Source organism: Dendropsophus ebraccatus, chromosome 9 (genome assembly GCF_027789765.1).
Source record: "Dendropsophus ebraccatus isolate aDenEbr1 chromosome 9, aDenEbr1.pat, whole genome shotgun sequence".
In the NCBI taxonomy this organism is placed as follows: Eukaryota; Metazoa; Chordata; class Amphibia; order Anura; family Hylidae; genus Dendropsophus; species Dendropsophus ebraccatus.
Window position 1 is genome coordinate 7,521,539 of NC_091462.1, and position 15,229 is coordinate 7,536,767.

At 51.9% G+C, this 15,229-nt stretch overlaps 1 protein-coding gene across 7 annotated transcripts in view; it reads right to left on the reverse strand.

Moving 5' to 3' along the window:
- CLASP1 (cytoplasmic linker associated protein 1) overlaps positions 1-15,229 on the reverse strand; it is a 113,352-nt gene that overhangs the window by 10,317 nt on the left and 87,806 nt on the right. For all 7 annotated transcript variants that reach the window (XM_069982441.1, XM_069982440.1, XM_069982439.1 and 4 more), the window contains 6 exons: positions 14,805-15,049; positions 14,233-14,296; positions 10,178-10,341; positions 9,191-9,269; positions 8,928-9,071; positions 982-1,125 (listed from right to left, as the gene is read on the reverse strand). In XM_069982441.1, the coding sequence (XP_069838542.1) occupies positions 982-1,125; positions 8,928-9,071; positions 9,191-9,269; positions 10,178-10,341; positions 14,233-14,296; positions 14,805-15,049 (840 nt within the window). The remainder of the gene's footprint in view (positions 1-981; positions 1,126-8,927; positions 9,072-9,190; positions 9,270-10,177; positions 10,342-14,232; positions 14,297-14,804; positions 15,050-15,229) is intronic.

Here is a 15,229-nt window from a genome sequence, read left to right on the forward strand (position 1 = left end):
TCTGACTGCTGCACCCCCAATATTTAAGTGAAGGTCATTTGTCCCATAATGGGGAGCTGTGTTCAGAGTCTGGCAGGGTGATACCAGAGAAGGGAAGTGCAGCCAGTCCCCACCATCAGCTTGTATCCTCTGGATTCGGGATAACACTCTTTAAAACGTCAATGTTGTTACCGAAAACTTTTGGCACGTCATAGAGACGCCAAGTGCAAAGGATTCAACAGCATCCAATGGGAGTAGTAGTCTTCAAGAAAGCTTTATTGCATATCCAAGACCAACTGATGGTCGAAACGTTGCTACTTGTCTTGGATATGCAATAAAGCTTTCTTGAAGACTACTACTCCCATTGGATGCTGTTGAATCCTTTGCATCTAATATCTCTTTTGTTGCCATAAACCTTTGACACGTCATAGTGTCACTTTAAGCTACTAGTGTGTGAAGATCAGGCTGTGACGCCGTCCTCATAACCTCTGCTTCCAGTCAGTGAAGGGAAACGCTCCCATCCTGATCCCACACTTCTCACAGCTCCAGACATTTTAGCTGCTCTGTAACCATCAGGACAAAAAGAGAACTGGGGAGAGCAGACAGAACGGTGACACACACTCTGCTTTTATGCTTTATATTACAGGTCCTGATTTCATTGACAGCAAGCAGAGATCCTGCAAATGGTGAAGAACTGTGCAATAAAACGTTCCTGAAAGTGGTCAGGGGCAGAAGTAACCCATCCCTGGGAGGAGTCCCATGTGGATGCGGACAGCCCACAATGCTCTAGGAGTCGTCCCTGGTAGATGCGGACAGCCCACAATGCTCTGGGAGGAGTCCCTGGTAGATGCGGACAGCCCACAATGCTCTGGGAGGAGTCCCTGGTAGATGCGGACAGCCCACAATGCTCTGGGAGGAGTCCCTGGTAGATGCGGACAGCCCACAATGCTCTGGGAGGAGTCCCTGGTAGATGCGGACAGCCCACAATGCTCCGGCTCTTACCATGCTGCTGTTGCTGGAGTTCTTTAGATGATTGTGCAGGAGTTTTGTAGCGCCATCCTGGAATGTTTTCGGCAAAGCTCCCAGTAACATGGTGAACTCCGGGGTGTTCAGCTCAAAGAGCGAGATCAGGACAATCTGTGCTGCCTGAAAGAGAAGAAGAAAAAAAAAAAAAAAAAAGAGTGAGAAAAGATAAAGGAGAAAGGATCGAGGGCACATCACACCTCTGTACAAGCAGAGCCATCTACACACACAGAGCCCGGGGTGCCGGTGCCATCTACACACACAGAGCCCGGGGTGCCGGTGCCATCTACACACACAGAGCCCGGGGTGCCGGTGCCATCTACACACACAGAGCCCGGGGTGCAGTCTACACACACAGAGCCCGGGGTGCAGTCTACACACACAGAGCCCGGGGTGCAGTCTACACACACAGAGCCCGGGGTGCAGTCTACACACACAGAGCCCGGGGTGCAGTCTACACACACAGAGCCCGGGGTGCAGTCTACACCCACAGAGCCCGGGGTGCCATCTACACCCACAGAGCCCGGGGTGCCGGTGCCATCTACACCCACAGAGCCCGGGGAGCTGGTGCAGTCTACACACACACACACAGAGCCCAGGGTACTAGTGCAGTCTACACACACACACACAGAGCCCAGGGTACCAGTGCCATCTACACACAGCCCGGGGTACCAGTGCCATCTACACACAGCCCGGGGTACCAGTGCCATCTACACACAGCCCGGGGTACCAGTGCCATCTACACACAGCCCGGGGTACCAGTGCCATCTACACACAGCCCGGGGTACCAGTGCCATCTACACACAGCCCGGGGTCCTAGTGCAGTCTACACACACACGGGGGTGCCAGTGCCGTCTACACAGAGCCTAGCGTGGCAGATGTGGTGAGCAGTCAGTGTTTGCAGAGATCATGTACAAGTACATAAGGGCCACAGTGTTAGACGCTCAGATTCCTTTTACTGCCCAATGTACCACACGTACTGGGTTACACGGCACATCTCAGGCGGCAGGACAGCGCACCAAGGGGGACGCAGCAGCATCTACTAGGACACTAAGATGTTCCTCTCACTGTGATACCCCTGTTATACTCAGGTGTCTCAGCAGTGGTAATACCCCTGTGATAGGCGTCTCAGCATGATAGGTGTCTCAGCAGCCATGATGTCGCTGTGATCCTCAGGTGTCTGGGCAGTTGTGATACCCCTGTGATAGTCAGGTGTCTGGGCAGTTGTGATACCCCTGTGATCCTCAGGTGTCTGGGCAGTTGTGATACCCCTGTGATCCTCAGGTGTCTGGGCAGTTGTGATACCCCTGTGATCCTCAGGTGTCTGGGCAGTTGTGATACCCCTGTGATCCTCAGGTGTCTGGGCAGTTGTGATACCCCTGTGATCCTCAGGTGTCTGGGCAGTTGTGATACCCGTGTGATACTCAGGTGTCTGGGCAGTTGTGATACCCGTGTGATACTCAGGTGTCTGGGTAGTTGTAATACCCCTGTGAAAGGTACAAGACAAAAAAAGAAGATGATCGGGGCGCTTTCTAGTGCAGTACCCGAGTAAAATTGAGTGGAGACTACAGAAGGTGAACAACAATATACTCACCTGGACGATTTGTGCCAAGTATAGGCACAACTCTATTGTAGACTTCAAAGGCACACCCCTGCCAACTCCAGGTGTCTCGAGGTGAAACCAAGAGATAATGTGGAAAATAGAGAGAAGGTGTTCCCAGCAGTGCCGTCTGGGATCGGGTAACCCTTGGTGAGTCCGGCGCAGGTGTAGCAGTAGGTAGTCAGGAGCACTGCCCAATATATCACTACGGGCAGTACAGTATAGATAAATTTTTTGGTGCAACGTGTTTCGGCTCTATAATCAGGGAGAGCCTTCCTCAAGCAACCTTGAGGAAGGCTCTACCCGATTATAGAGCCGAAATGCGTTGCACCAATAAATTTATCTATACTGTATTGCCCGTAGTCATATATTGGGCAGTGCTCCTGACTACCTACTGCTACACCTGCGCCGGACTCACCAAGGGTTTCCCGATCCCAGGCGGCACTGCTGGGTACACCTTCTCTCTATTTTCCCTGTGATAGATGTTTCAGCAGCAGTGACGTCCCTGTGATACTCAGGTGTCTGGGCAGTGGTGATACCCCTGTGATACTCAGGTGTCTGGAGGGGTTCACTTAGATATCTAATAACTCCTGCTCCGGATCCCTCACTGATGCTGCGCTGCGGATATATACATTAAAGGAACGGCGAATGTTACAATTTCTATTTTTAGGATTCTCCTATTAATCATTACCCAGTGACTGTGAGCGAGCGGGAACAAACATGATGCCGAGAGCCGTGCTGCCTGGTAACGGTGATATAAGAGGAGGACACAGGGCTGATGGCAGACAGCTACACGGAGCAGGGGCACTGACAGCAGCCGCCATAGACCCTGTCCCCAGTACACAGGTCTGACTATGGGATCCGCCATGGGAACATGGTTTCTTACTTTTCTTTAGACGCTACCCCTATTAGGCTCAGCCCCACTACTACCACAATCATGAATAGAGGGTCCGCACTGTGGCTGCCATAAGGTGGATGTGATCGGGGACTGTGTCAGGACTACGTGACATACTGACATCATGCAGTGAATGAGCCGACCAGTCACATGTATTACACACACGTCGCACACGTATGAGGTGCAGTGTTGTGGTCGGAGCACACGCCGCTCATGTCTCTACCTTTATACACAGATCATCCAGGCTGGTGTCAGGCCCGGAGGACAGGCCGCTGTGTCTGCCTGTAAGATCATCACACGGCCAGCTATGCAGAGCCCAGGCATCATAACACTGCAGAGCAGAGCGCCACACAGAGGAGAGAAAGGGAAAGATGTAATCCTGCTGAGGGAGAGGGAGAGGGAGAGAGAGAGAGAAATACGCAGAACACGCAGGCCCTGAGGGTTACTGTGCCTCACCAGAACACATCTGCCTCTGATGGGAACTGAGCCTGAAAGCCTCCGGGCAACTTATCTCAACTTGGTTGCTGTTCACACATTTGATTCTATGATTTTATTTAAAGGGGCACTCTAGAGATTTTTTTTGACTTTCAAATCAATTGGTGTCAGAAAGTTATATAGATTTGTAATCTACTTCTATTTAAAAAATCTCCAGCCTTCCAGTACTTATCAGCTGTATGTCCTGCAGGAAGTAGTATATTCTCTCCAGTCTGACACAGTGCTCTCTGCTGCCACCTCTGTCCATGTCAGGAACTGTCCTGTCATGAACAGTTCCTGACATGGACAGAGGTGGCAGCAAAGAGCACTGTGTCAAACTGGAGAGAATACACCACTGCCTGCAGGACATACAGCAGCTGATAAGTACTGGAAGATTGGAGTTGATCTGAAAATAAATAAATACATACACATATACATACATACATATGGAATATCCCTTTAACTCTGCATTCTCCAGCTGTTGCAAAACTACAAGTCACACCATGTCTTGATAGTTGAGGAGCCCCTCTTAGCATCTCAGATGGTCTCCAGGCAGCTTAACACATGAACATACAGACACCTAGAGATCACAGCAAAGCTGGGTGACCCCTGCAGCCTCTGCCCCGGCCAGTGATGCCTCCAGTGCCACGTCCACCACGTCCACAGAGGACAAGACACTATTTATACCCCCTGTATATAGAATAAAGATCTGACGTGTAAACGGTAATGGTGGTGGTGCGGGCCGGACGCGAGCGAACATTAAAAACGCATTGTTTTTATAGGACTGAGGAGCATTATTAAAACCTCACATAAAGCCTCCATTATTACCCTCAAAACAAACACAAGTATTTTGGAAATAAAGCAAAGAACGCCAGGATCATTCTGTTCTGATGGCGGCGACCCAAGAAAATACTGGTGAGACGAGGAAAAAGAATGAGGTCACAGATACCAGGAACCGATCAGGAAGAACCCGGGGCCAAAGAAACTCCCAAAAATCTGCCCAGACTTCTGATAAGATTTCATAGATCTGTGGACAAACACTGAGGAGTCTGCAGGAGAGACACGAGCGACACGCCGTGACACGCCAGGAAAGTGGATCAAAGGGCGCTGGTGATAACAGGAGCACAGGTAACCGCTCCAGCTCTGCTACATCAGAAACCCTGAGACATAACAGCCCGGGTACGAGCTCAGGCTTCTCAGGATCGCAGGCAGTAAACTTGTTGCACAGGTCGCTGGTAGGTTGTCGGCCCCGGGCGGGTTCCCAGCTCATGCTGTGATTTATTACGCTACCTAGTGGAGCGCTCAGAGCCGGAGGGAGCAATCTCCATTATGGCTCCAGCTCACAAGCCCCCAACCTGCACTATCCCCAGGTAATGAAGAGCTGCTCAGTACGGGTCAGCGAGCGGATGAAGTCGGGGCGGCTGGTGATGGTCACTGTGCACACAGGGCTCCCCCCCCCCTCTGTGATGTCATCGGTCTGTGCACCCCGAGACTGCTAGGCGATCAGTGACAGTGGCGACAGAATGAGGCCCCCCCCCAAGGCAATAAAAGCAATTTGCTGCAGTTGTAGCAGGATGCCCAATAAGTCGCCCTTCCAGCCACGCTTGCTGCAGCCACCTGACACGTTCGTTGTCGGCTCAGAGGAACGGGTTTTGCCGCATTGTTATGTCAACCTCACATTGCAGACATCAAAGCAGCTATTTTTGAGTCAAAATTCACAAAGTAAAGAAATATCTTGTACTGTCAGACCTGACTGCTCCATTAATTTCTCTGTTTAACCATTTACTAGAGACCTGGGGGATGGGGAGCAGTTACCTGCCCCATGGACATTAGATGGGGTCACATGTCAACGGGAGCCATAGCCTCGCTGGTAAAGAGTGACCTGGCCCTAGTACCTTACAGCTCTCTGACACCATGCCCAGCAATTTCTGGCAGGGTGGCAAATCAAAAAACCTTCATATTAGATTGTCCACCCCTGTGCCCAGCAGGTAGGCAAGAGGGCAGAGCCATAGCGGCATGTAGTCACGCTGCCTCCACCCTCTTCCCAGCCACTCACACTTTAATGGCAGCCTGACCACTGGGAACCTAAAGGCCCTATTACACCAACAGATCTGACGACAGATTATATGCCAAAGATTTGAAGCCAAACCCAAGAACAGACTATAAACAGAGATCAGGTCCTAAAGGAAAGACTGGATTCCTCCACTTTTCAAATCCACTCCTGGCTTTGGCTTCAAATCTTTGGCAGATAATCTGTCGTCAGATCTGTTGGTGGAATAGGGCCTTAATGCAAAGCCCAGCCCGCAGGCTGCCAATCAAGTGTAGAGGCTGGAAGAGGGCGGAGACGTGACTACATGCTGCAGCAGCCCCGCCCCCGTGCCTAGTTACTAGGTGCCAGGACAAATAATGAAAAGATGATGATTTAGAATTTTCCGGGACGAGGTCACTCCCCCTCAGAGAGGTTACACACAATACAGCAGGGGAGCCGTATACGGCCCCCTCATCTAACCCCAGGTTACTTTTGCACAGGGATGGGGAACCTCTGGCCCTCCAGCTGTGGCAAAACTATAATTCCCATCATGCCTGGACAGCCAAAGCTTTAGCTACAGCTGCATGATGGGAATTGTAGTTTTGGCACAGCTGGAAGGTTGCTTATCCCTGCTCTAGGAGGAACAGAGAACGGACCCAACAGGAGTCAGAGACTATTAATGTGCCCAATAAACCCTGAGCAGCCAGACGCCACCAAACTTATCTATAAGGATGAGCGGCCGAAACAAGATGTCAGGGTGAGAGCTGCTCATAGCCGGACGGGGAGATGACGCACAGCGGAGGATAACAATCACCACAACACTGTAATATCAAGATGTAATCAGCCGAGACGGAAAACCTCGCCATACAGAACACAACGTTACAACCGCTACATCACAGCATCCAGGCAGCTGTAAGAAACGCTGTCACCTCCACAATATACAATGTAATGGTGAACTAGCAGAATAGTGAGTGCAGCTCTGGGGTATAATACAGGATGTAACTCAGGATCAGTAATGTATGTACACAGTGACCCCACCAGCAGAATAGTGAGTGCAGCTCTGGAGTATAATACATGATCAGTAATGTAATGTCTGTACACAGTGACCCCACCAGCAGAATAGTGAGAGCAGCTCTGGAGTATAATACAGGATGTAACTCAGGATCAGTAATGTAATGTATGTACACAGTGACCTCACCAGCAGAATAGTGAGTGCAGCTCTGGAGTATAATACAGGATCAGTAATGTATGTACACAGTGACCCCACCAGCAGAATAGTGAGTGCAGCTCTGGAGTATAATACAGGATCAGTAATGTATGTACACAGTGACCCCACCAGCAGAATAGTGAGAGCAGCTCTGGAGTATAATACAGGATGTAACTCAGGATCAGTAATGTAATGTATGTACACAGTGACCTCACCAGCAGAATAGTGAGTGCAGCTCTGGAGTATAATACAGGATCAGTAATGTATGTACATAGTGACCCCACCAGCAGAATAGTGAGTGCAGCTCTGGAGTATAATACAGGATCAGTAATGTATGTACACAGTGACCCCACCAGCAGAATAGTGAGTGCAGCTCTGGAGTATAATACAGGATCAGTAATGTATGTACACAGTGACCCCACCAGCAGAATAGTGAGAGCAGCTCTGGAGTATAATACAGGATGTAACTCAGGATCAGTAATGTAATGTATGTACACAGTGACCTCACCAGCAGAATAGTGAGTGCAGCTCTGGAGTATAATACAGGATCAGTAATGTATGTACATAGTGACCCCACCAGCAGAATAGTGAGTGCAGCTCTGGAGTATAATACAGGATGTAACTCAGGATCAGTAATGTAATGTATGTACATAGTGACCCCACCAGCAGAATAGTGAGTGCAGCTCTGGGGTATAATACAGGATGTAACTCAGGATCAGTACAGGATCAGTAATGTATGTACACAGTGACCCCACCAGCAGAATAGTGAGTGCAGCTCTGGAGTATAATACAGGATGTAACTCAGGATCAGTAATGTAATGTATGTACATAGTGACCCCACCAGCAGAATAGTGAGTGCAGCTCTGGGGTATAATACAGGATGTAACTCAGGATCAGTACAGGATCAGTAATGTATGTACACAGTGACCCCACCAGCAGAATAGTGAGTGCAGCTCTGGAGTATAATACAGGATGTAACTCAGGATCAGTAATGTACTGTATGTACACAGTTATCCCACCAGCTGCTTTACATTTTTATGTAATGGAGCATTTACACAGACAGATTTATCTGACAGATTTTTGAAGCCAAAGCCAGGAATGGATTTGAAAAAGAGGAGAAATCTCAGTCTTTCCTTTATGACCTATTCTCTGTTTATAGTCTGTTCCTGGCTTTGGCTTCAATAATCTGTCTGTGTAAATGAGCCCTAAGAGTTACTGGTGATTTGTGGAGTTGTCCACACCTGAGGTTGATGTAGATGAGTTTGTAGGAGGTAACATGGATGACGGCGGAATGATCTGTTAGCTGCATATGCTCTTATGATATTTTGGTGGCTGACGAGGAGATATCAGGAGACTTTCCAAGAAATTATGATAAAATAGTAATTTTGTACCTGATCACCTATAACAACCGCTGCTGGGGGAGAACAGGAGGGAGAGGCTGAGACTATGACTCCGAAACACTGATATCCAGTACTCCCTGCTGTGCACGGGATACACGATGTGGCGCCGCGTATGGTAGACACACTTATCAGGTCAGTGGCCCTAAGGCTGACACAAGGGGCCCAGGGTCGGTCCCAGCTTTCTGCACATGGGAAATGAATGATAGACGACAAAAACGCCCTAACAACTAAATGTGAAGAAAAGGAACGCAGCCGCGATGAGGAGAGATGGTGAACACGAGGCAGCGGAGAAAAGATCACAACTACCAGGCGGCACTCACCTTTCTCACATCCGAGCTCTTTGGTTCCGTCGTCCATGTGATAATTCGGGAGACAGCGAGCCGCGTCTCACTGGAGTTGACAAAATCTGTGGGGTCCATCTGTCGGGCAAGCGACTCAATGTACTTCAGAATGGCGACTTTTACCTATGAGAGACAAACAGGAAGGTTGGAGAAGAGGTGGTTTCTAGGAGGCCGGGGTCACATCGCTCCCATAACACCTCCTGTCAGCAGACTGAAGACGCTACAGAGATGGCGGCACAAACCTTGAGGTTAGGAGTCTGAGTCTGATCCACGATGAATCTCATCAAAATGTTAAACTGCTGATCAAAGGGAAAGGAGTCCCTGCAAAACGCAAGAGAAGAGCATCACTTAGACAGCAATGGCGGACCGAGACACAGTCACTAAGATGGGACCTTATACTCCCAACTGTATGATGATCGGGGGGGGGGGGGGGGGGGGGGGGGGGGGGGGGGGGGGGGGGGGGGGGGGGGGGGGGATACGGAGCTGTGAGGAGGAGGAAGCAGCAGCATCACCGCATCTACATCACAGCTTACATCCTCGACAGCATCCATCTCCACCAACCGGGTATACCGCTCCCCGCCAGCCGTCGTCTGTGTACACCGCTCCCCGCCAGCCGTCGTCTGTGTACACCGCTCCCCGCCAGCCGTCGTCTGTGTACACCGCTCCCCGCCAGCCGTCGTCTGTGTACACCGCTCCCCGCCAGCCGTCGTCTGTGTACACCGCTCCCCGCCAGCCGTCGTCTGTGTACACCGCTCCCCGCCACCCGTCGTCTGTGTACACCGCTCCCCGCCACCCGTCGTCTGTGTACACCGCTCCCCGCCACCCGTCGTCTGTGTACACCGCTCCCAGTCACCCGTCGTCTGTGTATACTGCTCCACGTCACACAGATGGAATACAGACCGTATATCTTACGTATATATCACAGATACAGTGTGAATGCAGCCCAACGCCGGCGAGGCTCTGTGTGTGACACACTGTGCTGGTTATCCTATCACTGGGCCGCGGCTCAGTCACTCGTTTACAGGTTATTACACGCAGCGCCAAGTGAGGGGAGGCGCTATCCATCTATAACCAGCGCTGCACAGACGGCTTTAGAACAGCTCATTGACTTTACAGGAGAATCTTTATTCTAGTGCTGGGGACGTTCCCTATCACAGGTGACATAGACAGGACACAATGTTCTCAATAAAAGCGCCTGGGAACGGCCGGCGCTGACATCATCTCCCCACCTGGTCACATCCAGGGCCTTCTGCACTTTGGCCTGCACAGAACCCAGCAGGTCGGCGCCCATCTTCTTCAGAAGCTGTGTGAGGAGGATGAAGAGCCAGTCCTGGAGATCATCCTTATGGATGATGACAAAATCCACCAGTGTTTCCAGGAACATGCTGAACACCTGAGAGGAGAAAACATGGAGTGTTACATGGGGCAAGAGAGGAAGAGGCCGGGGGGGCCTACACGGAGCAAAAGAGGAAGAGGCCGGGGGCCTACAGGGGGCAAGAGAGGAATAGGCCTGGGGCCCACAGAGGAAAGGAGAGGAAGAGGCCGGGGGGGCCTACACGGAGCAAAAGAGGAAGAGGCCGGGGGGGCCTACACGGAGCAAAAGAGGAAGAGGCCAGGGGGGGGGGGGTGCCTACAGGGGAAAAGAGAGAAGAGGCCGGGGGGGCCTACAGGGGGCAAGAGAGGAAGAGGCCGGGGGTGGGGGGGGGCCTATAGAGGGCAAGAGAGGAAGAGGCTGGCTCTCTCTAGTGGTGGTATATGATCAGTGTGCAGTTGGCTCTCTCTAGTGGTGGTATATGATCAGTGTGCAGTTGGCTCTCTCTAGTGGTGGTATATGATCAGTGTGCAGTTGGCTCTCTTGTGGTGGTATATGATCAGTCGGCTACCTCTGAAGACGCCCCATCTTCACACACAGATTGGCCTTACCAGAACTGACCAATACCACCATACCCCCCACCCCCCTGGGAAAGACACCAGATTTACTGGCAAGTCTGAACAAGAGGTAAGAGACTAAAACAATTTAAAAAAAAAAAAAAAAAAAAAAAGTTTTTTCCTTCCCCTGCTCCCTGGTGCTGGCCCCCTGCAAGGTGCTGCCCTAGGCACCGGACCACAGGTGCCTAGTGGTAAATACGGCCCTGTGGTGGTGGTGGTGTATGATCAGTGCGCAGTCGGCTCTCTCTAGTGGTGGTGTATGATCAGTGCGCAGTCGGCTGCCTCTAGTGGTGGTGTATGACCAGTGCGCAGTCGGCTGCCTCTAGGGGTGGTGTATGACCAGTGCGCAGTCGGCTCTCTATAGTGGTGGTGTATGATCAGTGCGCAGTCGTCTCTCTCTAGTGGTGATGTATGATCAGTGCGCAGTCGGCTCTCTATAGTGGTGGTGTATGATCAGTGCGCAGTAGTCTCTCTCTAGTGGTGATGTATGATCAGTGCGCAGTCGGCTCTCTCTAGTGGTGGTGTATGACCAGTGCGCAGTCGGCTCTCTCTAGTGGTGGTGTATGATCAGTGCACAGTCGGCTCTCTAGTGGTGATGTATGATCAGTGCGCAATCGGCTCTCTATAGTGGTGGTGTATGATCAGTGCACAGTCGGCTCTCTCTAGTGGTGATGTATGATCAGTGCGCAGTCGGCTCTCTATAGTGGTGGTGTATGATCAGTGCGCAGTCAGCTCCATCTAGTGGTGGCGTATGATCAGTGCGCAGTCAGCTCCATCTAGTGGTGGCGTATGATCGGTGCGCAGTCGGCTCCCTCTAGTGGTGGTATATGATCAGTGAGCAGTCTGTTTCCCCTAGTGGTTGCATATGATCAGTGCGCAGTCGGCTCCCTCTGGAGGTGGTGTATCATCACGAAGCAATGAGAAGCTCTAAGAGAACTTAGAAGAGATCAGCTTGGCTGCTATGGTCTGGCGCCTCCTATAATCCACTTGTGTCCTGCCTGCTGGAGGCGGCCATAGTTAGGATAATGAACTCCTGGATCATAAACTTTGCAGAAACCAAATAAGATGCTAGGAATCTAGTAAACCTGCAGCTTAGACAGGACACGACTGCTCTATAGCCCTGGAATCTCTGTCCTGTCCACATCCTGTGCTATGATGGAGCATCAGGTGCGGCCCCCTGACCACATGGGATGGCCCCCCAGCATTCTCATCTCCAGTAAGGCCCTATAAGCTCAGCATATGTATAATGTGAACATAATTGTGGATTAATAGCGGGAGCCAAGGTTTAGCCAAACTCCAGGAAAACCCCCGCTTCCAAATCTGAAAAGAAAAAAAAACACAAGTGGGGAGAATGATGGAGAATAAAATAAGAAAACACTTACTCTCTGGGGTGAGATCCACAGCAAGGCAGAGCATGCAATAAAACAAACCACATGTTAGTACATGTCATGGATACAGAGACGCCCCCCCACCCCAAACCCAGCGCCCGCTCTGTGACTGGACGACAGGGACACTATACGACACCTCTAACGCCACCTCCACAAGAGACACCACATTCAATAGGGGGGCTGTGTGTCCTCCCGCCTGGTCTGACATCAGGGTGAAAAATACAACTGTACAGTGGACAGTCAGATTGCCAAAGCACCAACCCAATGCCCGGAGAGAATCATGCCAGGGACACCCTCTAACCAGCAAACCAAAGTGTCTAAACGGATGAAAAGAAAACACTTTCTGGTTCTGCAGTCACATGATCCTTCCCAGCCACTCAGCAGCTCTGAAAAAGATCACATGATACGCTCTCCACCCAGCAAACATAAAGCGCCCAGCAAACACAAAGCGGCCAAATACCAGGACGCACAGCGATGGCGAGAGCCGAAACACTGGTGAAGAACAGAGCGGCCAACCACCAGGATGCACAGCAATGACGAGAGCCGAGCAGAGACACTGGGGAAGGACAGAGCGGCCAAACACCAGGATGCACAGCGATGGCGAGAGCCGAGCCGAGACACTGGGGAAGGACAGAGCGGCCAAACACCAGGATGCGCAGCGATGGCGAGAGCCGAGCCGAGACACTGGGGAAGGACAGAGCGGCCAAACACCAGGATGCACAGCGATGGCGAGAGCAGAGCCGAGACACTGGGGAAGGACAGAGCGGCCAAACACCAGGATGCACAGCGATGGCGAGAGCAGAGCCGAGACACTGGGGAAGGACAGAGCGGCCAAACACCAGGATGCACAGCGATGGCGAGAGCCGAGCCGAGACACTGGGGAAGGACAGAGCGGCCAAACACCAGGATGCACAGCGATGGCGAGAGCAGAGCCGAGACACTGGGGAAGGACAGAGCGGCCAAACACCAGGATGCACAGCGATGGCGAGAGCAGAGCCGAGACACTGGGGAAGGACAGAGCGGCCAAACACCAGGATGCACAGCGATGGCGAGAGCAGAGATGTTGGGGGTGCAGCTGCAATGTGTGTACTGTGTTCCTGGTGGAGGATGAGACCACAATGGAGATTTATAGCGGTCCTCGCTGTTTTATGGTGGTATCAAGAGATTTCACGTGTTAGTAATAGCTAAATACTGATATAAGTGGCTCTAAGATAGAAAGGTGTCAGGTATACTGCTCACACTCACCTCACAAGGGATCCTTCTAACTTCCTGTATATGCCACGACATGCAATAGCACCCGACAGTGGGCAGATCACGTGATCCACGCACAGCCGGGCGGGGGGAGGAATCACGTGATCCACGCACAGCCGGGCGGGGGGGAGGAATCACGTGATCCACGCACAGCCGGGCGGGGGGGAGGAATCACGTGATCCACGCACAGCCGGGCGGGGGGGAGGAATCACGTGATCCACGCACAGCCGGGCGGGGGGGGAGGAATCACGTGATCCACGCACAGCCGGGCGGGGGGGAGGAATCACGTGATCCACGCACAGCCGGGCGGGGGGGAGGAATCACGTGATCCACGCACAGCCGGGCGGGGGGGAGGAATCACGTGATCCACGCACAGCCGGGCGGGGGGAGGAATCACGTGATCCACGCCCAGCCGGGCGGGGGGAGGGATCACGTGATCCACGCACAGACGGGGGGGATCATGTGATCCACGCACAGACGGGGGGGGGGGGGGGGATCATGTGATCCAGGCACAGCAGGCAGATCATGTGATCCACGCACAGATGTGAATCTGCCAAGACAACACAGGAGCACTGCAGGAGGCATGCAACAAGCAACGCAAACATGCAGGAGCCGGGGGAAGGGCAAGATCAGCATCCTGAACTATACAGAATTAAACTTCTGCAGCAACAGGTCCACATCCTGAGATATAAGTGTGTATATAGGGGGATACCTACCTTGCTGTGGGGGTCTGCAAACATCCGAGTGAAGATCTCACAAAGTCTCTTCAGCTCTACACGGCTGCAAGACAAGATGATGGGATAATCTGTTATCACTTTACAGAAACTGCTGCCAGGAAATCACAACAGGACAAGGCCAGGTCCAGTCATATCAAAATGTACAGACATTACTGAGATATCAAGAGATCCAAGCAGACCGCACAGACATGGCCATCTCCTACCACACCGCATAGACACGGCCATCTCCTACCACACCGCATAGACACGGCCATCTCCTACCACACCGCATAGACACAGCCATCTCCTACCACATCGCATAGACATGGTCGTCTCCTACCACACCACACAGATATGGGCACTTCCTACCAGACCGCACAGACATGGCCATCTCCAACCAGACCGCACAGACATGGCCATCTCCAACCAGACCGCACAGACATGGCCATCTCCAACCAGACCGCACAGACATGGCCATCTCCAACCAGACCGCACAGACATGGCCATCTCCAACCAGACCGCATAGACACGGCTATCTACTACCAGACCGCACAGACAAGGCCATCTCATACCTTAGTGTCCGCTGACTCTTCAGCAGGTTCTGCAGGCCGATCAGCCCCTCTTTCCTCTCGGACCAGTTGGAGCTGGCGCAGTGGTTCAGGACCTCTGCCACGTCCTCAGTTTGGCGCAGATAGTGAGGGATGCCGCCATTTCTGGAGCCATAAGACCTTTCAGAGCAGGCACTGGAGGCGTCGCTGTTTGCGTCATCATCAGAATACATCCCATACGGCTCGTAGCGTCTCCTCACTGGCTTCTTCTGCAAGTAAAAACTCACATTAAAAAAAGACTTCCTATAAACCATCCAGCAGCAGCATAAAGACTTTTACCGAGATGCTAGAGACGTCTACTCCAGGGTAATACCGATGCCGGCTCCATCCCCTGCACATACATCACACACAACCCTGTAACAGCCGTCACCCACCTCCCATGAGGTCAC